The sequence below is a fragment of the Dipodomys spectabilis genome, unplaced genomic scaffold (assembly GCF_019054845.1).
Source record: "Dipodomys spectabilis isolate Male_0828 unplaced genomic scaffold, ASM1905484v1 ptg000119l, whole genome shotgun sequence".
NCBI lineage: Eukaryota > Metazoa > Chordata > Mammalia > Rodentia > Heteromyidae > Dipodomys > Dipodomys spectabilis.
In genome coordinates this window covers 5,060,604-5,086,951 of record NW_024870796.1, presented here as the reverse complement: position 1 = coordinate 5,086,951, position 26,348 = coordinate 5,060,604, and the positions used below count along the sequence as shown (strand labels likewise).

Sequence of the window (26,348 nt, the reverse complement as noted above, 5' to 3'; positions counted from 1 at the left end):
GTTTTGAGAATAAGGCATGACAAAGGTTTAAGTAAGAGAAGACATACAAGGTGGGTGCGTTTCTACCATTCCCCACAATCCTCTGAACCTGATAAAGCAAATCTAGAATTTGTTATTCTTTTTCTTGAAAACAATCACCAAGACTGAAATCGAAGATAAATAGAAGGCACAACAGTTTTGCTCTGGTTTTTCAGATTTGGGGGAAATTTTGTTTGTTTTCTCTCTTGTATTTTTTTTTCCTTTTTGTTTTTTTGTTGTTGTTATTTTTTACAAATACAAACTAAACATGAAAAACGCTACCTGGAAAAATGTAGTAGTTCAAGAAAAATCTCAGTTGCATTCTAGACATTGAAAACCTACCTCAAAATTTAAATTTCAATGGTCAAAACAGTAGGTTGTAGACTTGTTTGGTGATCACATATCCAAAGGAAAAAAGTTCTATTAACACCTTTTATTCAAGACAACCATAGCAAGTGAGAATCAAACTTGTCAAATTTTCCAAATGGCAATTTTTCCACATCAGAAGGTAGTCAGGACTCAAGGAACAAATTGGATTGTTTTTTTCCTGCCTCCAAAATGTTTATCAAATCCTGTATTTGCCACAGGTGTTGGAAATAGGTAGAAAATAAGAAATATTCCAATGAGTGAAACATACCAAATGTCAGTAATAAGCAAGACACATTCCTTTGGGGAAATGGCTGTTTAAAAAAAAAAAAAATCCAGTCCGTATATGCAAAGTAAGCAAGGAAAACCAGTCTGTTTTTCTTCTTCTTCTTCGTTAAAAATCCGTCACTCCTAGAATCTCATTCCACAAAATTGGAAGTGAAGGACTAAAAGGTCAGGAGAGGGAAGGGAAGGAAGGGAAGGGAAGGGAAGGGAAGGGAAGGGAAGGGAAGGGAAGGGAAGGGAAGGGAAGGGAAGGGAAGGGGGCAGATACCCTAACACAAAAAGAAATAAAATTGTACAAACTTAGCAGTTTATAATAGACTAGGGTCATCAAACTCCAGGATACCAGAGGCTGGTTGAAGAAATCCACCCTTCTGTAGGCGCTGGGGTTGGTGTGCTGTGCGGAGCCCATGGAGAAGCCTTCACTGTCTGGGAGCGATGCCCCTTCCCACTCCAAATCCTGGTTTGGGCACCAGGCCTCCCCGGGGTGGGCCTCTCATGCCCCCGCCCAGCCCACCTCGAGGGCCTCCGGGCCCCCGCAGGCGGTTGTCCCGGCGATCGCCTTCTCGGGCCGCCCGCGTCTTCTTCTCCTCCACGTTCAGACGGACTTCACCTCGAAACATGATGGGCTGCAAGAACCAAGGACCAGACTGACTCTGGAGGCTCAGAGGGCTAATAGATTAGATTATTATTATATTACATGTAATTATATATAATCTATTAGATGTAATGTAGAAGTAGCAGTACTATTATTTAGATACATATTTATATGAATTTTTAAATATATAAAGACATACAGGTACTTAAATACAGCTATATAGAAATATGTACTTATATAAACGTATAAATATATTTCTATATATAGAAATCGATATATAGATTTATGTAAATATATCTATATATTTATATATTATTCTATATATTTACTTGTTATTAATCTATAGCAGTACTGCTATTCCTATATATTATATCTAATAAATAATACACAGCACATATTGATAGGATACGCAATAGATGATAAATACAAGACATCCATATGTATGGTTGGATATATATGGCTAAATGTATAGATATAGCTATCTATCGATATATGTCAGAAAGAACCAGCAATTCTCAAACCAAACTTGTGTTCACTTTCCAGTTTTTGTTTTGAATTCAGAAAGCCTGTCAGCCTATTAACTAATGCATGGAGTAGTTAGGTATTCAGGATGAATCAAGTCATGAGGGGGCAAAACTGATTGGAATGCAGCAAAACATGTTGAAAGATGTAACAATGAAATCTCCCTTGTATAACTGATATAAGCCGATTTTTTTAAAGCCCATTTAATAGTCCCATAATGCATGCAATTCTCACTGTATTGACTCAATGAAATCCTATGTAAAAATGAAATAATATTAACTATGAACCTTTCTCCATGGGTCTTGGAGGCTTACTTGAGATAAAAAATATCATCACGTGGCTGGGCACAGGTGGCTCATGCCTCTAATCCCAGCTACTCAGGAGGCTGAGATCTGAGGATCAAGGTTCAAAGCCAGCCCGGGCAGGAAAGTCCATAGAACTCCAATAAACCATTAGAAAACCAGAAGTGGTGCTGCAGCTCAAGTGGTAGAGTGCAAGCCTTGAGCTGAAGAGCGCAGGGACAGTGCCCAGGCCCAAGAGTTCAAGACCCATGACTGACCAAAAAAAAAAAATCATCATGTATTTAAAAGATGTCACCGTATGTACTCATGAAAAGCATATATACATCCCAAATAAAATTATCATTAGGGCTGGGAATGTGGCTTAGTGGTAGAGTGCTTGCCTTACATGCATGGAGCCCTGGGTTTGATTTCTCAGTACCATATACACAGAAAAAGCCAGAAGCGGCTCTGGGTCTCAAGTGGTAGAGTGCTGGTCTTGAGCAAAAGTTCAGGGACAAATGCCCAGGCCTTGAGTTCAAGCCCAGGACTGGCAAAAAAAGTCACTAAAATGACCTATAAATGACCAACAAAATGTCTAGAGGATTGCAATGAGGTCAGGAAGACAGAGACAGAGACTCAGAAGGACTATGCTATGCAGCTATGTTTGTGTTTGCTCTCTGATGGGAGACTTTCATCAATACAATAAAAATAAAGACCAAGGAGGAAATCTGGAGAATAATTCCTAGGCAGGAAGGCCTTTTAATAATGGTCAGATGCATTAGCATAAATTAACTTTACATCTAATACACAGATTGGAAGATGAATATACTTTAGAGAACCAAAATACAGCCAGCACTGGTTGGTGGCTCACACCTGTAATCTCAGCTACGTGTGGAGCTGGGATGGGGAGGATCTTGGTTTGAGGTGAACCGAGGTAGATTCAATTTCGAGGCACCTGCCACCCCAACTGTGATAGCATCAATCGTGGATCGTGGCTCAGGTGCACATACGGGCAGGAAATGAGACTCACTCAAAATGGGGCCAGACGCATGACTTAAGTGGTAGAGCACCAGCCCAGAAAATATGAGGTCCCGAATTCAAAGTCCAGCACAGCCAGGCACTAGTAGCTCCACTGTGTGATCCTAGCTACTTAGAAGGCTGAGACCTGGAGAATCTTGTCAAAGCCAGTCCTAGTAGAAGTTTATGAGATCCTACCTGCAGTTAAACTAGCAAAATGCCAGACTGGAGGTATGGCTCAAGTAGTGGTACAGTGCCAGCTGAGAGCAAGAAAGTGGATTGAGAGCTCCAGGCTCAGCATGCACATGTGTACATGTATGTGTACGTACGTACGTACACACACACACACACACACACACACACTCACTCACACACACACACCCCTTTGCCCCTTCCCCCTCCCCCAGGGTACTGGGGATAAAACCCAGGGCCCTTCAGCATGCTGGTCATGCATTCTACCAATCAGCTATACACACTTAAAAAAAAGGAGGGAAAGAAAAAAATTAACCCAGAAAAACCACTTACCCTGTTGCTAAGGACCTTCTGCACAGGTTCAGAGTCATCGAACACAACAAAACCAAAGTTGGGCAGCTTGCCACCGCTGTTAATGCGCAACTCCACCACGTTCCCATAGTCTGCAGGGGAAGGGGATTTGCCATTAGTAGCAGAACACTCCAGCACCCATACGCAGAGAACAACATGGCTGGTAGGAACTTGAAAGGTTCCTCATGCATACTGAGAATACCCTGAGGAGAAAAACCACAAGACCGGCTAGGAAAAAAAAAAAAAATGCTAGGCCAGGTGCTGGTGGCTCACGCCAGTAATCCAGCTACTCAAGAGGCTGAGATCTGAGGATCCAGGTTCAAAGCCAGCTTGGGCAGGAAAGCCCTTGAGACTATCTCCAATTAATCACCAGAAAACTAGAAGTGGCACAGTGGCTCAAGTGGTAGAGCGCTAGCTTTGAGCTGAAGACCAAGGACAGCGCCCAGACCCAAAGTTCAAGACTGGCAACCGACAAAACAAAACAAAACAAAAAATCAGTTGCAAAAGCTGCAGCAGTGGCTCACACCTGTAATCCTAGCTACTCAGGAGGCTAAGAGCTGAGGAGCGGTTCAAAGCCAGGCAGTCAGGAAAAGTCCATGAGATTCTATCTCCCATCATCCATCACTAAGCTACAAGTGGAGCTGAGTGAGGCCCAAGTGGTAGAGCAGCAGCTTTGAGATACAGTGCGCAGGCCCCAAGTTCAAGCTCTATGACCAGTAAAAAATAAAAAAGAACTTAAAAAAAGATGCAAAGTACAGGTAGGAATATCCCTCAGCTGAAATGCTAGGGCCAGAATTATTTCAACCCTTCAGGGTTTCTTCCCATTTCCTAACATTGGCCTGTGTCAACACAGGCCACTTTAGGGGTGGATTTGAAGTCAAAACAAGCAATTTGGTTGTGTTTCGTACACCCCACAGACAACGACCAACTCAACTACCCAAAGTTTCCAACAGGTTGGAACATTCACTAGTTTGAAATACTAATGATAAATCTTTGAGCTCACAATATGTTTAGATGCTGAAATGTTTCAAGAGATAGAGGACTCCAAGATATGGAAAACAACCCAGATGCCCCACTACGGGTGAATGGATCCAAAAACTGTGGTACCTGTGGATTACTAGGCAGCCTTTAGAAAAGGACAAAATAAAGGCATCATGGGGAAATGGATGGAACTAGAGCAAATCATTTTGAGTGAGGAAAGCCAAGACCATAGAGACAAATGGCACACGGTCTCCTTGATGTATGGATGTTAAATCCAAAATGCAAGGAGATATGACAAAGTAAACAGGACTCAAGAAACAATGGCTATCTACTTAATTCGTCATATAATTTCCAAGTGACTATATGTTCTTGACCTCATATATGGTATATGTATGTGCGCATCTGAGGGAAGCTAGGAGGAAGGCACTGAATCAGAGGGAAACGGGAAAAAAATACAACAGAGGGACCATCATCAGCTGCACTGGACAGTGATGAAAATGAACTAAGCAACTCAGGGGCAGCGATGGGAAGGATTGGGAAGGAGAGGGAAGGAGGGAACCGCTGACACTAAGCAAAAGAAATGTACAGATCACCCAACATGGAAGAAATAGTTGTACTGTCAACGCTTGGAGAACGCACCAACATTATAGACCATGATAATGACAACGTGCCTTGTTAAAATGTGTTTGTGACTTTAAGTATCACTACCCCACACTACTGTGAAATCTGAGGTTTAATCATTTAATCTCAATTTAAAAATTTATTTTAAAAAATAAATAAATAAATAAATAATAAATTGTGGCTATTAAACTCTCCATTTTTTTTTTTCCTCTATTTTTGCAGTGCTGGGAATCTACCCCAGGAGCGTGTGCATGCTAAGCAAGCAATCTATCTCTAGTGACGTTCCCCCAAACTTTCCCGTGTATTGGGTGCTACTGGGGTTTGAACTCAGGGTTCCTTACTAGCTAAGCAGGTGCTCTACCCCACACTGCCAGCCTCTCTGGAACGTTAGAGAACGTCAAGTTACACCTCTGTTCCCTGAGAGCCGTACTGGAGGAACGCAACGTACTTTGGAAGAAATCTTTGAGCTCTGACTTGTCCACCTCATGGGGCAGGTTGCCAATGAAGAGTTGGTGACTGTCGGGGTGTCGCACAATCCTTCGGGGCTCCACATCGCCTTGCTCACCGGCCTCTCGGACTGAAGAAAAGATGAAGTCAAGAGATGGGAGCACACTCTTTTTTCAGGAACATTCTCTCCTATAAAGGCTTTTCCCGCTGCCCTGACAATGGGGCAATCCCATCTTGACCCTGGAGTTAAACAGCACCCCCCCCACACACACACACCAATCACCCTAAAAACAAGTCCCAGCTCTTACTTGGCCGAGGACCCCTGTGGGGAGGGATATTTATTCGTTGTTCTCGAACTCTCTGATCCCTCTGAGGTCTCTGTGGTGGAATTTGAGATTCGGGCTTAGATTCTGGACGGGGCTAAAAAACAAAAACAATTAACTTTTGGGTTGGAGGGGAAGTAACTTCATCTCTCTTGTGAAGTTTCTTAATAATAAATGTGACACTAGAAAGGGCAATTTGAATCACAAAGGTAATCATTTTAAAGACACCTTTGCCTGCTTGCCCCTCTTCCCTATATAATGTATTACACTTCCTGACCTCAACCCCCCCCCCCCCCGGGCCTTGGCCACCCCTCCCCACCAGGTGCCTTACCTGTGAGGCTGGGACTTTGACGACATGGGGTGGAATGCCAGTAACCGGAACGGCTCCACTGGGAGGGAGGTTCTTACTGGTCACAGAAGCCCAAGAAAATGTCTGAGGGGAAACGTTACATGCTTACATACATCAGAGCAGTATACATCACTGTAACTAGCAGCGGAGGGTGCTGCCCCTGCGCTTTTTTTTGTTGGTGGTGGTCATGGAGCTTTTACTCAGGACCTGGACCCTACCCCTAAGCTCTTCCGCTTAAGGCTAGACTCTACCACTTTTGAGCCACAGCTCCACTTCCGATTTCAGAGTAGTTAATTGGATGTTAAGAGTCTCATGGACTTTCCAGCCTTGGCTGGCTTCCAACCATGATCCTCAAAATTCTGCTTTCTGAGTAGTCAGGATTACAGGCATGAGCCCCTGGTGCCTGGCCTTGATAAATTTCCATGCATGCAAACAAATTGCTTGACCATATTCCCTCCCTCATTGTCTTTATCCGCCCTTCCGCTTCGTACCTCACCGCTAAGGCCTTATTTGACTTTCTTGTCATTCTGTACAGTGTGCATTAATTGACCCAAGAAACAGGTTTCTCCGTGGTATTTTCAGACATAGCTATTTTGCTTTTTCTTTTCCTGAAAGACTCCCTTCATTTCCTGTATATAATAGCTGCATCAGCTCTCATATACAGGGGGGGAGTTTATAAATAAAAAGTCTTTCTCACCTACTCACAAATCTGACTGAAATTCTTTGGGCTGGCTAGACCTGGGGCACATGCCTATAAGCTAGCACACAGGAGGTGAAGACAGGACAGACAGGACAGTCACTGGTCAAGGACAGCTGGGACTATAGCATGACCCTGTCTTTATAATACAACAACAACACAAGAAGTGAAGGTACTGCTTAAGTGGTAGAGCACTAGCCTTGAGGAAAAAAACAGCCCAGGCCCTGAGATCAAATCCCAGGGTGGGCACAAAAAACACAAACAATAAATCCTGGAGAAAAATATCTATTATCTGCCAAATATAGAAGGTCACAGCAGTCAATTTCAGTCAATTTCAGCCTTATGAATCAAAATTATCTGTAAGCTCTTCCTACTATGGTAGAAGCGTGCAGTTGCTTTAGTAGTATCTTCAATACTTTTCAACCTATGTGAAAATCACAGGACTTGTTATTCCACCAAGTAATCTTCTCTGTCCATCTCCACTGCTAAGAATCTAATCCAAGTCATCACCGTCTCCTGGTTGGGCTAGCTCACTTAACTGCCCTCCTTCCTCACCCAATCACCTACTTTCTTACCTGTTTAACTGGCTGCCAGACAGCAAGAACCCACACAAATATTGCCTACATTAACAATAATTGAAGAAATGACATCATTAAAAACCACCCTGACCTGACCCAATAGCCAGGAGGCCGAGGTAGCTCATGGCCTGTAATCCTAGCTTCTCAGAGGATCTGAGGGATGGCTGTTTGAAGCAGCCCCAGCAGGAAAGTCCTTGGAACTCTTTATCTTCAAGTAAGCATATAAAAAGCCAAAAGTGGAGCTGCAGCTCTAGCCTTGGCAAAAAAAAAAAAAGCTCAAGGACAGCAGCCAGGACCTGAGTTCAAGCCTCAGGACTGGCACAAAAGGAAAAACAAAAAAAAATTCGACCCTATAAAGCACTAAATAAACTGTTCTCAGAACATCAACTTATACTGTTGTGACCTCAAGTACAATACTCTCCCCCATAGGACCTAACAAGTCAAAGTTGTTTTGTTTTGTTTTGTTTTGGGGGGGGGGGGGGGGTCTGGTCGTGGGGCCTGAACTCTGGGCCTGGGCGCTGTCCCTCAGCTCTTCAGCTCAAGGCTAGCGCTCTACCACTTGAGCCACAGTGCCACTTCTGGCTTTTTTTTTCTTTTTGCTTATGTGGTGCTGAGGAATCGAACCCAGGGCCTCATGCTTGCAAGGCAAGCGCTCTACCACTGAGCCACCTTCTCAGCCCAAGTCCAACTTTTGAAAACAAGTTTCTTAATTAGAAAAGCAATTGCATTTGAGTTGTTTGTCTATGTTAGTAAAGATTTCCTCAACTGGCTTTTATTGTATTCACTTAAAACTTAGGCAGTAACAATTTACAATGTAACAGATGAAAATATCAGGGCTGGGAGTGTGGCTTAGTGGGTACAGTGCTAGCCTAACATGCATGAAACCCTGGGTTCGATTCCTCAGTAACACCTAAACAGAAAAAGCCAGAGAAGTGGCTATGGTTCAAGTTGGTAGAGTGCTACCCTTAAGCAAAAGCAGCTTAGGGACAGTGCCTAGGTCCCAAGTTCAAGCCCCAGGACTGGCAAAAAAAAGAAAAAAAAAAACCACTTACAACTTAAGTAGTAACAATTTACAACCTAAGATATGAAAATGTCAAGGCTGGGCATATAGTTTAGTGGTAAGAGTGCTTGCCTAGCATGCACAAAGCTCTGGGTTTGATTCCCTATTAGCACATAAACAGAAAAAGCCAGAAGTGGTGCTGTGGCTTAAGTGGTAGAGTGCTAGCCTTGAGCAAAAAGAAGCCCATGGACAGTACCCAGGCCCTGAGTTTAAGTCCAAGAATTAGCATGTGCTCATGCACACGCACACAAAAGATGAAAATGTCAAGTGGACTGGAAATAAAAATGGCACTTGGAATTTCTAAGAAGCATTTAAATTGCCCTCTAGAAGGAGTCTCAGGGCATTACTGTGGATGATACCAAGAAATATGCATCAGATCTCTTGTGATCTGAAACACAACTCAATGTGTAAGAAAATTTCCTGGAACCACCAATACAAAATACATCTAAGAAAAGTCATCTAAGCCATTGTTAGAGAGATTTTTTTTTCCAAAAATAAACTATGGGGAGAGGGAGGGGACTGTAGTTGCGGAGATGGGAGGGAAGGGATGGCAGGGGAAAAACAAAGGAAGCAACAGTGCTTGATAAGAAATGTACTCATTACTTTGCTCATGTGATTGTAACCCCTCTGTATAGTATTTTCACAATAAAAAACATATTTAAAAAAAATAAAATAAAAATAAATAAACTACAGAGGCTAGGGATGTAGCTCAGTGGTAGAGTGCTTGCCTGGCATGCATAAGGCTTGGGGTTCAATTCCCAGCAGTACAACAGAATGAATAAACAAATTGCCCCAACTGTAGTGAGAGCCGTACCCTCAGGTCTTCCTGGGCTGTCTGCACAGCATCCGCAGGGGCGGGAGAGGAACTTGGCCGCGCAGCCTCAGCAGCAGTTTCTTCCAATACCGGCTCAGCCTTTTCCTCCTGAATTTCAGACACTGGTTCTTGCTCTGGTTCTGGTTCGGGGTCAGGCTCAGGCTCAGCAACAGGCTCCTCTATATGTTCTTCCAAGTCATTGCTTTTGTGGAAAAATGAGAAATATTATCCTGCCTCCCTTGTCTCAGTAAACTAGAAATTCTCCACCATTTATTCACTCTCCAAAACTAGCTCCCAGGACTAGCGTATAGCTCAGAGGACGAGTTCAAGCTCAGCCAGGCCCTGGGCTGGACCAAGAAAAAAATATTTACCTTTATCCAAATGAGATCTAAGAGAAAAATTACATGAGCTTAAAAGATATAATTTGAAATAAAACACATAATTAACAAGCCTTAAAGGAAGTAAGGTAATGAGCTAAATTCCAATAAGCAACTGAGACAAATCAAAACATATCTACAACTGTGTCTCAGTTTCATTATAACTTACTTACCAATGTAGTACAATCCAGATCTCCTATCTAGTATGCTGGGGACACGGAAAGGAAGTTGCTATCCTCAACAGGCATAAATCTTTTAGCAAGATGGATGAAAACTTGTGGCACATCACTGAATATTATAGTTAATATTACAGTACTACCATACTTAAAAAGTTAGGAGATGGGCTGGAAAGGTGGTTCAGTGGTAGAGCGCTTGCCTTGCATGCCTGAGGACGTGGGTTCGATTCCCCAGCACCACATAAGCAAAAAGAAAAAAGCCGGAAGTGGCGCTATGGCTCAAATGGTAGAGCACTAGCCTTGAGCTGAAGTTCAAGCCCCACGACTGGACCAAAAAAAAAAAAAAAAAAAAAAAAGTTTGGAGATGGCTTCTAACATGGAAAAGGCTCTATTAAAAAAATAATAATTGCTGGGCGCCGGTGGCACATGCCTGTAATCCTAGCTACTCAGGAGGCTGAGATCTGAGGATCACAGTTCAAATCAAGCCCAGGCAGGAAGTCCATGAGACTCTTATCTCCAATAAACCACTAAAAAACCAGACGTGGCGCTGTAGCTCAAGCAGTAGAGCGCTAGCCTTTAGCTGAAGAGCTGAGGGACAGTGCCCATGCCCAGAGTTCAGGCCCCACAACTGACAAAAAAAAAAAAAAAATCAAAAGCCAAGCACTGGTGGCTCACACCTGTAATCCTAGCTACTAAGGAGGCTGAGATCTGAGGATCACAGTTCAAAGCCAGCCCAGGCAGAAAAAGCCGTGAGCCTCTTATAATCCACCAGGAAACCTGAAGTGGCGCTGTGGCTCAAGTGAGCTGAAGAGCTGAGGGACAGCATTCAGGCCCAGAGTTCAACTCCTATGACCAACAACAACAACTGCTGGGCATCAATGGCTCATCCAATAGCCCTCACTACTTGAGTATGAGACCTAGGATTATATTTAGAAGCCAGCCTAAAGCAGAAAAGCCTCTAAGACTGGTCCCTAATTAGCTAGCAAAACGCTGGGCTAGCGGCATGTCTCAAGAGGACCAGCCTAGGACCAGCCTAGCAAATCCAAGCACCAGACCAAAAATAAATAAAAGTGTTAAATGTCCACATAAATCACAAGGAATATAATTGAGACTAGACAATTTTCCTCCTGAAATTCAAACTCATTAGATTATAATCCTCACTGCTAACCAATGACACAAGTGCACTATGATGTGGGTTCACCATTGCCATGCATGCATAAGTACCCAAGTGCAGGGGATCACGGGATAGCAATCAACATCACTAGTCCTCCAACTACAAGGAAAGAAAAAAGCCTAAAATAGCAACGCCACATCACTGCAGGTGAGGCTGGTCTCTCAGAGCTTCCTGCCATGGCCTCCCTGGCTCTGGGATTACACGTGCAGCAGCGCTATGCTCAGCCCACGAAATCCTCAACTCCAACTTGGCTCACAGGCTTGAGTGTCTCCGACCACTAATTACTAAGTGAGCACGTGGCCTCGGCATTGAGGAACACATCCTCAGTGGCAGGTGAAAGCAGGAGGATCCAGAGTTTGAGTCCAGCCTGGGCCACACAGCAACAGATCTCAAAAAGACTGAAAGAGTCAAAAGGCAAGTGCTTCTTTTTAAACAGGTTTCAGCGCGCACTGCTAATAAGCAAGTTATGTTTTTATGGATATTTAGTCAGATATATCAACAATGAAACCTTTCTCCTAGAACGTCATCACTGTTTTCAAAGATTACTTTTCTGATGTCTGTTCTCTGCTGGAGAACAACAGAAAAGAAAAAAACCTAAGAAGCACAGCTCTAATCGCACTCCTGAACAGATGCACAAAGAATGTTCCTTACTTGACTGCCTGTTCATAGAAAGCTCCAGAATCATCAGGAACAACTTCTGGTGTCTGCTGTCTTTCTTCAGGTTCTTCTACTTCTTCCTCAGATTCTAAATGAGGAAAAAGATTCAAAATAAGTTTTGTTTATTGAATTCACGAATACCTTTAAGTTGTCCACTATGGTCAAAAGGAAGGTGAAATCACACAGGTGTGTACACACACACATGCACACACACACACACACACACACACACACACCCTGGAAGCATGAGAACTGGTACACAGACACACAGACACGCACACAGACACACAGACACACACACACACACACACACACACACACACACACACACACACACACACACACACACACACACACACACACACCCCTGGAAGCATGAGAACTGGTAACATCATGGCACAGACGTTAATAGAGTTTACGTTTTGATTAAGAATCTGGAATCAATATTGTATTCTCCACCTAGACACCAGTGGCTCACACCTGTAATCCCAGCTACTCAGGAGGCTGAGATCTGAGGATAGCGGTTCAAAGTCAGCCCGAGGAAGGAAGTCTGTGAGACTGTTAACTTCAATTAACCACCTGAAAACCCTAAGTGGAACTGTGGCTCAAAGTGGTAGCTTTGAGCGACTGAGAAACAACCAGCACCCAGGCCCTGAGTTCAAGACCCACGATGAACAAGTAACCTAATGCAAGTCTTAGAACCTTGGGTAAACAACGCAAATCTGTGCCCTAACCTACTTCGTGGGAGAACTGCAACTTACAGGATGAGCCCGCCCAGGGTGTGCGGGACATAGAAACAAACACAAAGCACTTGGGTGGGCCATGCAGGAATCACTCAAGTACCACCACCATGCGCCATCCCCATGGGTGTTTTTCTGTACGTTCCACCTTAGCCTTCTATCTTTTCTCTACTACATTTCAAGAACATCTAGATAGTACACAGCTTTAGAAAACTGGTTTTTTTAAAATTATTATTACTTTACTATTACCAGCCACTGTGTGAGACTGGTAAGGGGTCTTCCCATGGCAAGTACCATACATCCGTTAACACAGCTCCCCGTGCTAACGCCACCTACAGGCCGTCTGCATGATGGCACCCACTGTGGCTATAATAATCGCCACTTCTGGCCCAACCCAGGAGGGCCAAGGGTCACCCAACACCCATGGAGTGAGATGACCTATGAACTGTAACTAAGGCGATATTTGAAAAGCCTCATGTCCTGAACAAACATTAGCTACCAATAAAGAACAGAGGGTATAATTAAAAATGTGCCTGTGGACTGGGCAGCATGGCTCCAATGGTACAGTGCCCACCTACCAAGCGCCAGACCCAGATTCAAATCCCAATACTGAAACATAGTCACGAAAGCCCTATTCTCTCAAGGTCTGCCTGGATGTCAGTAAGGAAAGAGTCTAAGTAAACAACATATGATGTTATACTCACCTTCCTGAGGCTCAGTAACAAAGCCACCGAAGACCTCATCTTGGTATCTGAAGATATCATTATGAACATAGAATTTATTTGCAACAGAGCCCTGCAATACCAACAAGAGGTTTTTTGTTACTTATCGGACGGGCTTGTAAGAAGCCTGTGGTTGGGGCTGGGAATGTGGCTTAGTGGTAGAGAGCTTGCCTAGCGTGCATGAAACCACAAGTTTGATTCCTCAGTACCACCTTGACAGAAAAGGCCAGAAGTGGTGCTGTGACTCTAGCAGCAGCAGCAGAAGCAGCTCAGGGACAGTGCCCAGGCCTTGAATTCAAGCTCTAGGACTTGCAAAAAAAAAAAAAAAAGCCAATGGTACTGCAGCAGTAGTTCAATTCTGGCAGCCTGCCCCTTCCCCCCATAGACTCGTGACAATGTGTGGGGACATGGGGCTGGGAAGGTGGCTCAGTGGTAGAGCGCTTGCCTTGCATGCCTGAGGCCCTGGGTTCGATTCCTCAGCACCACATAAGCAAAGAGAAAAAAGCCGGAAGTGGCACTGTGGCTCCAGTGGTAGAGCGCTAGCCTTGAGCTGAAGAGCTGAGGGACAGCACCCAGGCCCAGAGTTCAGGCCCCACTACCGGACCCAAAAAAAAAAAAAATGTGCGGGGACATCACAGCCTTCATGACTGGGAAGGGATAGGACACTACTGAGTAGAGAATAAGAGATGCTGCCAAAGCTCATGAGGGCCCCAAAACAAAAACAAAGAGTGACTCCATCCACCACACCATCAGATCACAATGATGTTCAAAACACGGACCCTTACCACCACCGACAGCCAAAGACTGATAAAACTTCAAAGTGTGTCAGATGACAGAAGTCAAATCATTAGGCAATCACATCCCCAATTTCCACACAGGATTGCTATTCCTAGGGTCTTCCTTGGGAAGATCCAAATAGTCTTGGCCAGTATGACTGAGATCGCAAGCTCACCCATGTCCAACCTAACAATTCCATGTTCTAGTGACTCAGATTCTCTTTTTTGCTGGTGGTTGTGGGACTTGAACTCAGGATCTGGACCTTATCCCTGAGCTTCTTTTGCTAAAGGCTAGCACTCTACCACTTGAGCCATAGTGCTACTTCCAGCTTTTTCCGTTTATCTGGTACTAAGGAATCAACCCCAGGATTTTATGCATGCTAGGCAAGCACTCTACCACTAAGTCACCTTCACATCCCCTGGTGACTTAAGTCTCTAAGGCCACTGTCTCATGAGTAAGGGAAGGGCTGTTCACACATAACCCCAGTGCTGATCTGGGCGTTGAGATGACTTACATAACCTTACTGTTGAACTCTGGTAAAGTTCCACGCTCCTCTATGAGGAGTGAGCTATAATTAAATCTTTAATTGACAACACTACTCCACATGATTCTCTGTGTATTTACAATCTTCTGCACAGTGAGCAGGCCATCAAGTCTGTACACATAATTTTCTTATCTCACCATGTAGTCCCAGGCTAGCCTCGAGCTCCTGAGCCTCCCTGTGCTTCTCAAGTGCTGACATTACAGATGTCTTTATACTTTACTATGAGCCTTCCTTTCAAAATCCTGACTACAGGGACTGCTTTTGGGAGGCTGATGCAAGTTAAAGGCTACATAGGGAGACTGTCTCGCTCATGCAAGCAAGCACAGAAATTACTACAGTAACTTCAAAGAGTCAATTTGCTATCAAATATAGAAAATTGGCTGGACACCAGTGGCTCACGCCTGTAATCCTAGCTACTCAAGAGGCTGAGATCTAAGGACCAGTGTTTAAAGACAGCCTAGGCAGAAAGGTACCCATGAGAATTTTTTTTTTGGGGGGTCCGGTTGTGGGGCCTGAACTCTGGGCCTGGGCGCTGTCCCTCAGCTCTTCAGCTCAAGGCTAGCGCTCTACCACTTGAGCCACAGCGCCACTTCCCACTTTTTTTTTCTTTTTGCTTATGTGGTGCTGAGGAATCGAACCCAGGGCCTCAGGCATGCAAGGCAAGCACTCTACCACTGAGCCACCTTCTCAGCCCATCCCATGAAAATCTTATCTCCAATTAATGACTCAAAATCTAGAAGCGGAGTGGTGGCTCAAAATAATAAAGTGCTAGCCTTGAGCAAAAAGAGCTCAGAGACAGCACCCAGGTCCTGAGAAGTACAAACCTCATGGGGGGGGGGGGGGGGGGGGGGCAGAGAATGGGATGGGACAGAAAATTGTTTTTTAATATTAATGCAAGATAGACTGTTTTGTAGCAAGGGAACTTCTTTGTACAACTACTTAAAGATAATAATTTTTTTAATGTTTAAAAGAAAAAAGAAAAGGGCTGGGAAGGTGGCTCAGTGGTAGAGCACTTGCCTCAGCACCACATAAGCAGAAAAGGTTGGAAGTGGTGCTGTGGCTCCAGTGGTAGAGCACTAGCCTTGAGCTGAAGAGCTGAGGGACAGCGCCCAGGCCCAGAGTTCAGGCCCCACAAAAAAAAAAAACGAAAAAAGAAAAATACTCACTACATGACTTACATAATTGTGAACCCTCTGTATATCACCTTTATAATAACAATAAAAACATTTTTAATTAAAAAAAAAAAAAGATTAATGCTAGAGGTGGGCGCCAGTGGCTCACGCCTGCCGTCCTAGCTACTCAGGAGGCTGAGATCTGAGGATCACGGTTCAAAGCCAGCCAGGGCAGCAAAGTCCGTGAGACTCTTATCTCCAATGAACCACCAGAAAACCGGAAGTGGCAGGGGGTAGAGTGCTTGCCTTGAAGAGCCCAGGAACAGCACCCAGGCCCAGAGCTCAGAACAGCACCAGGCCCAACCAACCAAAAAAAGAAAAAAAAAAGAAAAAAAAGATTAATGCCAGAGAAAAATCATTATTCAGTCAAGTTTTTTTATGAGCGACTTCTAAATACTTAGACAGGTTTTCTGACCCTGTTCAGTCTGAACCCGAGATAAATGCAATCATCACTCATCATTAATCTATGACTTTTTTCTTCTGTTGGTCGTGGGGCTTGAACTCTGGGTTTGAGTGCTGTCCTCAGTTCTTCAACTCAAGGCTGGCACTCTACCACTTGAGCCACAGCACCACTTCCGGTTTTACTAGAGATAAGAGTTTCACGGAGTTTCCTGCCCCGGCTGGCTTTGAACCACGATCCTCAGGTATCAGCTTCCTGAGTAGCTAGGATTACAGGCGTGAGCCACCAGCCCCCGGCCTATGACTTTTTCAAAAGCCTAATTACAAAGAATCACTTGTGAGCTGGGCCCTGGTGGCTCACACCTGTAATCCTAACTACTCATGAGGCCGAGATCAGAGAATCACGGATCAAAGTCAACTCAAGCAGTAAAGTCTATGAGACACTTGTTTCCAATTAATCACCAAAAAGCCAGAAATGAAGGTTTGGCTCAAGTGGCAGAAGTACATCCTTGAACAAAAATTGTAAAGAACAAAGCCCAGACCCTGAGTTCAAGACCCAGTACTGCTCCTGCTTAAAAAAAAAAAAAAAACACTTGCTAGGTACACAAAATGGACAGTGCGCAGGCCCTGAGTTCAAGCCCCAGAAATAGCACAAGCATGCGCACACAAAAAGAATCACCAGGGCTGGGATAGTGGCTCAGTGGTAGAGCGCCTGCCTTGTATGCATGAGGCCCTGGGTTCGATTCCTCAGCACCACATAAGCAAAAAGAAAAAAGCCGGAAGTGGCGCTGTGGCTCAAGTGGTAGAGCGCTAGCCTTGAGCTGAAGAGCTGAGGGACAGCGCCCAGGCCCAGAGTTCAGGCCCCACAACCGGACCAAAAACAAACAACAACAACAAAAAAAGAATCACCAATGAATGCTAAAGCCAGTGTACAAAACTTTGATGAAAAAGAGACCAGGTGAAGTATCAAAGAATTGGTCATAATCTGTAAGTTGGAATAGGAAAATATATACTTGACAGTGGCAAGACCTAGCAAAAGTACTCATAAAGTTAACACAAGCAGGACTGAACATCAGATGGCTCCTTAAGCAATTACATCTGAAGTGTGTACAAAATCACGTGACTGTGCCCAGACAGTGCCAGGCCCTGGGTTCCGGCTTCAGCATTTGACAGTGCTGAACAGAGGGATAATCGTGGGCAAGTGCTGATCACGAGTGCTTCTAAGCAAGAAATTCACAGGAATCAGTTTGAAGGCTAATTTCCATTGCCTCTGAGCTACCTCCCATTACTGGAGCAAGTTCCACGTACCTCGGGAGCCAGGACGAAGGTCTGCATGAATCTCCGCAGAGCCTGGTTGTTGTTGGATAGCAGCCCCATCACCTGGACCACAACACCGTCATTAAGAGTAGCGTGAGCATCCACATGACGGATCTTGGTATGGCAGTTGGTGAAGTTTTGCGACATCACTTTCCTATGAATTTCCTAAGGAAGAGGGCAAAAGTCAGTGCCTACCAGGGGACAAAGTAGCCAGATTCTGGCAGGCCTCTCTGCCCTGCAGCCACCACACCTGTACCTGTACCTGTACCTGCACCTGTACCTGCACCTGCACCTGCACTTGCACACTATCAGGGTACAGTTGGGGGTGGGGGACTGTGGAGATGGGGAGGTGGCACTCCTTTTTTTTTTGGTCGGTCATGGGGCCTGAACTGATGGCCTGGGTGCTATCCCCCTCAGCTCTTCAGCTCAAGGCTAGTGCTCTACCACTTGAGCTATAGCTCCACTTCTGGCTTTTTCTGATCATATAGTACTGAGGAATTGAACCCAGGGCCTCATGCATGCAAGGCAAGTGCTCTACCACTGAGCCACCTTCCCAGCCTGTAATGTAACCCCTGGGCTACATTTCTCAATACAAGGTCCTATAATGGACATTAAATATACTACAGGATAAAAATCTATTATTTACAGCCAAAGACTTCCATAATAAAATGGTACAATTACTACTCCAATAAAAGATAATGCCTTAGCCAGCTGAGGGTGGCTCACACTTGTAATCCTCTCAGGAGGCTGAGATTTAAGGATCAAGGTTCAAGCCAGCCTGGGCAGAAAACTCCATGAGACTCTTAACTCCACTCCATGAGACTCTTAACTCCAATTAACCCCCCCCTCCCCCCCCCCCCCCCACACACGCAGAACTCTGGTTCATCAAGTAGTATGCTAGCCTTGAGTTTGTAAAAGCTCAGGGACAGCACCCAGGCCATGAGTTCAAGCCTAAGGACCAGCACCAAAAAACAATAATGCCTTAAAATGTATACCACATCCCACCCAACAAACCAAAAATTCCCAATGCACAACAGATAGAAAATGTGTTTAAGTTATATTAAGTTACACTATTTTACTTATCTATGCATACGTATCTATACATACACACACAAACACACACATGCACACACATTATTCCTCATCACCTTTAGAATAAAGGTCCTTCTGAAAAGTTGAGAAAAGATCCCCATGCTATATAAAATCAACTAACTTCTGGCATACAAAAAAACTTGCAGAATATATCATACCAATGAACACAAGTGACATTACATAAGCATGTCAACAGTTAATAATCAAAGGTAATTTACTAACCATGTAGTAACTAACTCCCTAAACTGCCCATTGAAAAATTCCACCTTTGGGTACTAGCCAGTCTAGGAGCATGTATATGACTCAAGTTTCTAACCATTTTTTTTTCTTGTTGTTGTTGGATTTTTGCCCCATCCTGAGGCCTGAATTCTGGGCCTGTGTGTTGTCCCGGAGCTTTTGTGCTCAAGGCTGTCACTCTACCACTGGAGCCACAGCGCCACTTCCAGTTTGTGAGTGAGTAATTGGAGGCAAGAGTCTCACGGGGACTTTTCTGCTTGGACTGGCTTTGAACCATGATCCTCAGATCTTAGCCTCCTGTAGGTAGGATGACAGGTAGGAGCCACTGGCGCCTGGCATCTTCTAGCAGTTTCAAGGTTCCCATTACAAGTTGGTGTGCTTACTTTCTGTCCATAGACCGCATCTGCTGGCTTGCCATTTGAATCCAGCCCCCCATGGACATAGGATGAGTTCTTTCCATAGAACCTGCACAAGAAGAAGATCATTTACTTGGCATCTGCACGTCATCTAAGGTCAAGCATTTGTCTCCCATACCTGGGAGCTACTCACTTCACAGGTACTCAGGAAGACACCCTTGTGTCCACCTGTCATTTGCTCAACACCTCTGTCATTTGCTCAACCCATACTGAACATACATGAGGCTGGTCCAGGAGTCAGGGTGAGATGGTTATGATCTTTCATTATAGATAGTTCCTATTAAACTATGGAACTCATGCAAGCAGGGATTGTCTGATGGGTTTAAAAAAAAAACACACACACACACACAAGGGCTTGAAACTTGGTCAAAACTTTGTGTTCTCACTCAGCTTTCTTGCTCACAGATGGTGCTCTATCACATGAGCCACGCTCCCAGTCCATATTTTGCTGGCTGAATGAAGATTTCTCCAGATTTCTGTGCCTCAGGATCCCAATCTTGGTCTCCGGAGTAGCTAGGATTACCGGGGTGAGCCACTACTGCCTGGCTTGGTAGGAGCTTTTAACCATTTCTGCTAATACAGTGAGTATTTTAGAGTACAATTCCCTAAACCTTCCTCATCTTATCTTCCAAGTCAATTTACATGAAAAATTATAGTATTGGGGGAAGGTGGGGGGACTGGGAATGTGGCTTAGTTGCAGAGCCCTGGGTTCAATGCCTCAGTACCACATGTGCAGAAAAAGCCGGAAGTGGCACTGTGGCTCAAGTGACACAGTGCTAGCCTTGAGCACAGAGAGACTCAGGGACAGTGCTCAGGCCCTGAACTCAAGCCCCAGGACTGGCAATAAATAAATAAATAAATATTAAAAGAAAATATAGTACAAGGGCTGGGAATTTGGAACAGTGTTTGCCTACCATGCATGAAGCAAAAAAAGCACAAGTGGCATTGTGGATCACGTGGTAGAGTACTAGCCTTAAGCAAAAGAAGCTCAGTGCCCAGGCTCAGAGTTCAAGCCCTAAGACTGGCAAAAAAAAAAAGTGTACATTTCTTTTGCCAGGTGCCAGTGGCTCACACCTATAATCCTAGACACTTAAAGAGGCTGAGATTTGAGGCTCATAGTTCAAAGCCAGCCCAGGCAGAAAAATCCATGAGACTCTTATCTCCAATTAACCACCAGAAAACTGAAAGTGGCTCTGTGGCTCAAGTGGTAAAGCGCTCACCTTGAGCTTTTTAAAAAGCTCAGGGACAGCACCCAAGCCCAGAGTTTAAGCCCCACAACCAAAGGGGAGGGGGAAGGAATCAAATTTCTAGACTTCTACCACTTAATAGAAATATAATTGCCAGCAAACTTCAGAGGCATGTAATATACAACATGCAAGCTAATTAAAAATATTGTTAGCTGCTGGTGGCTCACACCTATAATCCAAGCTACTCAGGAGGATGAGATCTGGGGATCATGGTTCAAAGTCAGCCCGGGCAGAAAAAATCTGCAATTAACTAGAAAAAATCTGGAAACAGGGCTAGAAATGTGGCTTTGCATGCTTGCCTAGCATGCATGAAGCCCTGGTTGGATTCCTCAGTACCACATACACAGAAAAAGCTGGAAGTGGCACTGTGGCTCAAGTGGTAGAGTGTTAGCCTTAAGCAAAGAAGCTCAGGGACAGTGCCCAGGTACTGAGTTCAAGCCCAGGACTGGCAAAAAAAAAGAAATTCTGGAAACAGGTGTGGCTCAAGTGGTCAGGTACCAGCGGGGAAGGAAAAAGCTGTAAAGGAAAAAGGGTAAGAGCAAGTCCCTGAGTTCAAGCCCCAAGACAAGCACAAAAAGAAAAAAACAAGTGCTTCAGTCTAGCATATTACTCTTTTTGAACTTACAGGAAATTATTAACCTGTCTACATCAATAGGTTTATATGATATAACATTATTTGTGAAAGTAAGTATGATAAGCAACCTCCATGATTAGGGAACTGATTAATATATCAATAAAATAAAAATGTTGTGGACACTAAAATTAACATAATATATATGAATTACCTTGAAAGATAACCTCAGATTAACAAGTTTAAAAAAAGAAAAGGGCTGGGAAGGTGGCTCAGTGGTAGAGTGCTTGCCTTGCATGCATGAGGCTCTGGGTTCAATTCCTCAGCACCACAGAAGCAAAAAAAAAGAAAAAGAAAGCTGGGCTCCGGTGGCTCATACCTGTGCTCAGAGACAGTGCCCAGGCCCAGAGTTCAAGCCCCATGACTGACCAAAAAAAAAGAAAGAAAAGCAGGCAGCTAGGCATTAGTTGCTCATGTCTCTAATTGCAGCTACTCAGGAAGCTAAGATCTGAGCATCTCAGTTCCCAGCCTGCCCTGTGTAGACAAGTTTGAGGAACTTTTATTTCCAATTAACCAGCAACACACCAGAAGCAGAGTCAAGTGCTGATGGTTCACACATGTAATCCTAGCTACTCAGGAGGCTGAGATCTCTGTTCAAAGCTCGTCTGGGCAGGAAAGCCTATGAAACTCTTATCTCCAATTCACGAGCAAAAAGCTCAAAGTGGTGTTGTAGTAGAGCACTTGTCTTGAACTGGAGAGCTCAGGGGCAGTACCCAGGCCCAGAGTTCAAGCCGCCGACGGACAAAAAAAAAAATTATTATTATAGTATTATCAGCTTTTTCTTTGATAGTGAAAGCATAATCCTAGGGCATCTTATGCTAGGCAAGCATTCCATTCCTAGTCTTTCACAATTTGTTTTTGTTTTTTTGTCAGTCATGGGGCTTGAACTCTGGGGCTGGGCACTGTCTATAAGCTCTTCAGCTCTAGGTAAACACTCTACCACTTGGGCCACAGTGCCACTTCTGGTTTTCTGGTGGTTATTTTGTTATTCTGGTTTGTTGGAGATCAGAGTCTCACAGACTTTCCTGCCCGGGCCGGCTTTGAACCATGATCCTCAGATCTCAGCCTCCTAAGTGGCTAGGAATACAGTCATGAGCTACTGGTGCCCAGCTCACAATTTGTTTTCTACTAATTTTTCTTTGCTTTCTAGGAGGAACTAGGGATTGAACTTCATGCCTCACAGTTGCCAATGCTTTACACCATTTGATCCACGCCCCCAGCCCTGGTTTGTTCTGTTTTAACTTTTCACAAGTACACATCATTTCTGCTAAGATACTCCAATTTTTAAAATGCATCAAGACAAAAGCCTATTGTTACAGGAAAACTTATCAATCTTCAATAAATTCTTACCAAATAATTCATGATTATACTTTCACAGGTCCAGACATTGTTTTTCTGATGTCAAGTTTAGGTAACATCCTAGTGCATCCTATTGGTCTACAACACATATACATATTTTTCAATCTCTTAGCTTTGTGGCACACATCTGTAATCCCAGCAGCCAGAAGCTAAGGGAGGAAGATCACTGAGCTATCTACTGAATTCAAGCTGAAGGCCTCGTCTCAACTAAACTAAACCAATTTTTTTATTTTTAGTATTTTTTCTTTTAGTTTTATTTGCTTATGTGGTACCAAGGAATCGAACCCAGGGCCTTACGCATGCTAGGCAAACACTCTATGCATTATTCCCCAGCCCCTTCTCCCCAAAAAAACCGGTATATAATTCTAATGTATTACTTTTAGGCACTCATGGGCAACGCACTATTATGCCACGACCTTTGTAGGCACAAGATAGATGGAAGAATCTAGAAACTAAGCACACACATACCTGTGCAGCATGTCCGGGGCCTGGTTCAGCAGTGTGTAATACTGTCTCACAAATTCCCGCCCGACCAGCAGGGGACTAGGCTTCTCCATAACCATTGCTTTGGTCAATTCAACCTGGAGGGAAAAAGAAATATGTCTGGGCTGGGAATGTGGCTTAGTGGTAGAGTGCTTGCCTAGCATGCATGAAGTCCTGGGTTCAATTCCCCAGCACCACATACACAGAAACAGCACCACATACACATACACAGAAGTGGCACTGTGGCTCAAGTGGTAGGGTGCTAGCTTTGAGCAAAAGAAGCTCAGGGACAACACCCAGGTCCTGAGTTCAGGCCCCAAGACTAGCAAAAATTAAAAGAAAGAAAGAAAAAAAAAAAAGAAATATGTCCAACTTAAAAGATCACAAGAAGAAAAAAAAAAAAAAAACTAGACCTTTTTGCTGAAGCCAACTCAAGAGATGTCACTTAAGCAATTCTCTACTTTACAAAGGGATAAAGATTCTAAGAATAGACCAAGCCCACATAGATCATGAGATCTGGTCCATTCAAATTTCTTACAATCAGCCCCACAAGGACTTGGAACAGCTCTCCCCAGTCACATTGTAGCAACTGTTTGCCCTCAGGCATCATTACATAGACACAGAAATAAATCTGCCTGCTAAGTCTTAAGGAAATGTACTTGCAGTTAGGCGCATGCCTAGAATCCTAGCTCAAGAACTATGATCTGAGGATCATGGTTCCAAGGCAACCTGGGCAGGAAAACCCATGAGACTCTTATCTCCAATTAACCACCAAAAGCTGGAAGTGGAGCTGTGGCTCCAAGTGGTAGAGCACTACCCTTGAGCAAGAAAACTCAGGCATATCACCCATGCGTTGAGTTCGACCCTCACAAGTAACACACTGACACACATACAAACACACAAACGTACTGGAGGGCAGACAAACCTGGAGCAGAATGAGATCCTGCTAACGCTGTGTATAAAATAATTCCAAGATTTTAAAAAACTAATTAAAATAATTTGTAGAATTTTTCACTGGCTTGCAATTCTTAAAAAAATTATAAAGGTAACGTGGGCACAAAAGATGTTCTAGAGTCTGAGAGTCCCTGTTTCTTCACTTAAACCCGTGCAATCACACATATGTACATGTCATGTAACATGCATTTCCTTTCTTAAAAGGCTTGGGCACTGCATGCCAGTGGTTCATGCTTGTAACCCTAGCTAGTCAAGAGGCTAAGATCTGAGAATCCAGGTTTGACACCAGCCCTCTGTGTGACTTTTCTGTCCAATGAACTACAAGAAAAGCCAGAAGAGGAGGTATGGCTCCAGTGGTAGAGCACCAGCCATGAGCCAAGTGAGAACTCCAACCCTGAGTTCAAGCCCTGCTAACTGGCACAAATAAGAAAAAAAGTATCTTGCCAGGCACTGGTGGCTCATGCATGGAAATCCTAGCTACTTGAGTGAGATCTGAGGATTGGGGTTCAAAGGCAGCCCAGGCAGGAAAAGTCTAAGAGACTCTTATCTCCAGTAAATCACTCAGAAAACCGGAAGTGGCACTGTGGCTCAAGTAGTAGAGCGCTCACCTTGAGCTGAAGAGCTCAGGAACAACACCCAGCCCAGAGTTCAAGGCCCACGACCGACGACAACAACAACAACAAAAAAAACAGTATCTGAGAGAGTCGACAAAAGCAAACATTTTCTTTATGGCCATTCACTAGCTGTGCCCTAAGACACAATTCAATCTAAAATTCAACCATAACTGGAACCAAAGTGGTCACTGTGGGATTGATTAGTATGAGCGAAGACCTTGTCCTAGGGTCCACTGCCAGAACCAAAAAGTAGCATCAACTGCTCAGGACTGAGGCATCTGATAACAGAGTACATGTTAGCATAAAAATATGTACAAGGGTGAATATTTCCTGAATAACCTTCTTAGTGAAAGAAGTATAGAGGCCCACTTCTAGTGACGGAGACAACTTGCCAAGATCCTGCTCAGGCTGCAGTAGCCCAAGCACTTCAGGAACATGATTCAGCCAATCAGAAATCCTGACAACACTCACTTTTCAATGGGTGCACTTCATTTATAAAATATAATGCTGGGCTGGGAAGGTGGCTCAGCGGTAGAGTGCTTGCCTCACATGCAAGAGGCCCTGGCTCCTCAGTAGCATATAAACAGAAAAGGCTGGAAGTGGCACTGTGGCTCAAGTGGTAGAGTACTAGCCTTGGGTTGAAGAGCTCAGGAACAGCACCTAGGCCTATGGTTCATGCCTCATGACAGACAAGAAAAAAAATAATAATAATAATGCTACTTATGCACAGACTGTAAAAAACCAACTCCCTGACTTATATTTCTGCCTGCTTTATTTTTGGTGGTATACAGGGATTTGAACTCAGGGCTTTACAGTATTGGTTATGTTCAAGATAGGATGTTTTTATGCCCAGGCTGATCTGGACTTTGATCCTCCTATTTGTGCTTCTTGGTGTCAGGATAACAAACCCAGGTCACCATGCCTAGTCATTGACTGAAGGTGAGTGGCAACTTTTCTGCCTATGCTGACCTCAAAAGTTCCCAAATAGCTGATTCGACTTAAGCATGGGTGTGTATTGGACACATGGACACACACACATACACAAACACACACCAGTCAGCCAATTACTGAAGCTTGAACTCAGGACCTTGCCCTCTTCCTAAAGTTTTTCACACTGAAAGTTGGAGCTCTACCATTTGAGTCACACATCCACTTGGGGCTTTTTGACGATTCAATGGAGTCTTAAGGATTTTTCTGTGGGCTAGCTCTGAACCACTGTCCTCTAATCTCAGCCTGAGTAGCTAGGGTAACAGGTGTGAGTTACCCCCTCAATGCATGTGATCCACCACTCAGGGCTGGGCACAGCAATTGAATGCAAAGTTCTAAACTAACAATGCCATGCTGGATTGAAAAGCAGCTAATACTTTCAACAGGCACTACTTTAAAATAATACACAAGAGCTAGGGGAAAGCACTGGATTAGCAATCGCCTGCCCCGTGAAAAAACGACACTTCTACAGAACCAAAATGCAGAAATACCTCTGGCACCTCAAGAAGTAACCATCACCCACTTCATTTTGGCTGTTCTGACCCCGGATATGAAATACTACAATCCAGCACTTTCTCATTAGTCACTTGATCCCCAGTTTCTACTGGCACAGCATTTCTTCAAAGTTTTCCACTAGTTATGAAATGATAAGGGTACTTCCTTCCTTCAGCTAGTCAACAGAACTATGAGCACTTTTGTCTTAATTTGTATGACTGCAGCCCTGGGATCAACCAGAATTAAATAATGAAACTTATTCTTTCTAACCAAATACAGCA

At 44.1% G+C, this 26,348-nt stretch overlaps 1 protein-coding gene across 1 annotated transcript in view; it reads right to left on the bottom strand.

Annotated features, from left to right (window-relative positions):
• Positions 1-913: 913 nt before the first annotated feature.
• The window catches only part of G3bp1 (G3BP stress granule assembly factor 1), a 39,150-nt gene continuing 13,715 nt past the window's right edge, over positions 914-26,348 (bottom strand). Inside the window, exons 2-12 of the mRNA XM_042688847.1 lie at positions 23,003-23,115; positions 19,265-19,346; positions 17,544-17,717; positions 13,326-13,416; positions 11,876-11,969; positions 9,498-9,699; positions 6,331-6,432; positions 5,985-6,096; positions 5,678-5,806; positions 3,610-3,719; positions 914-1,295 (exon numbers count right to left, since the gene is read on the bottom strand). Coding sequence (XP_042544781.1) covers positions 1,089-1,295; positions 3,610-3,719; positions 5,678-5,806; positions 5,985-6,096; positions 6,331-6,432; positions 9,498-9,699; positions 11,876-11,969; positions 13,326-13,416; positions 17,544-17,717; positions 19,265-19,346; positions 23,003-23,097 — 1,398 coding nt within the window. The 5' untranslated portion in view covers positions 23,098-23,115 and the 3' untranslated portion in view covers positions 914-1,088. The remainder of the gene's footprint in view (positions 1,296-3,609; positions 3,720-5,677; positions 5,807-5,984; positions 6,097-6,330; positions 6,433-9,497; positions 9,700-11,875; positions 11,970-13,325; positions 13,417-17,543; positions 17,718-19,264; positions 19,347-23,002; positions 23,116-26,348) is intronic.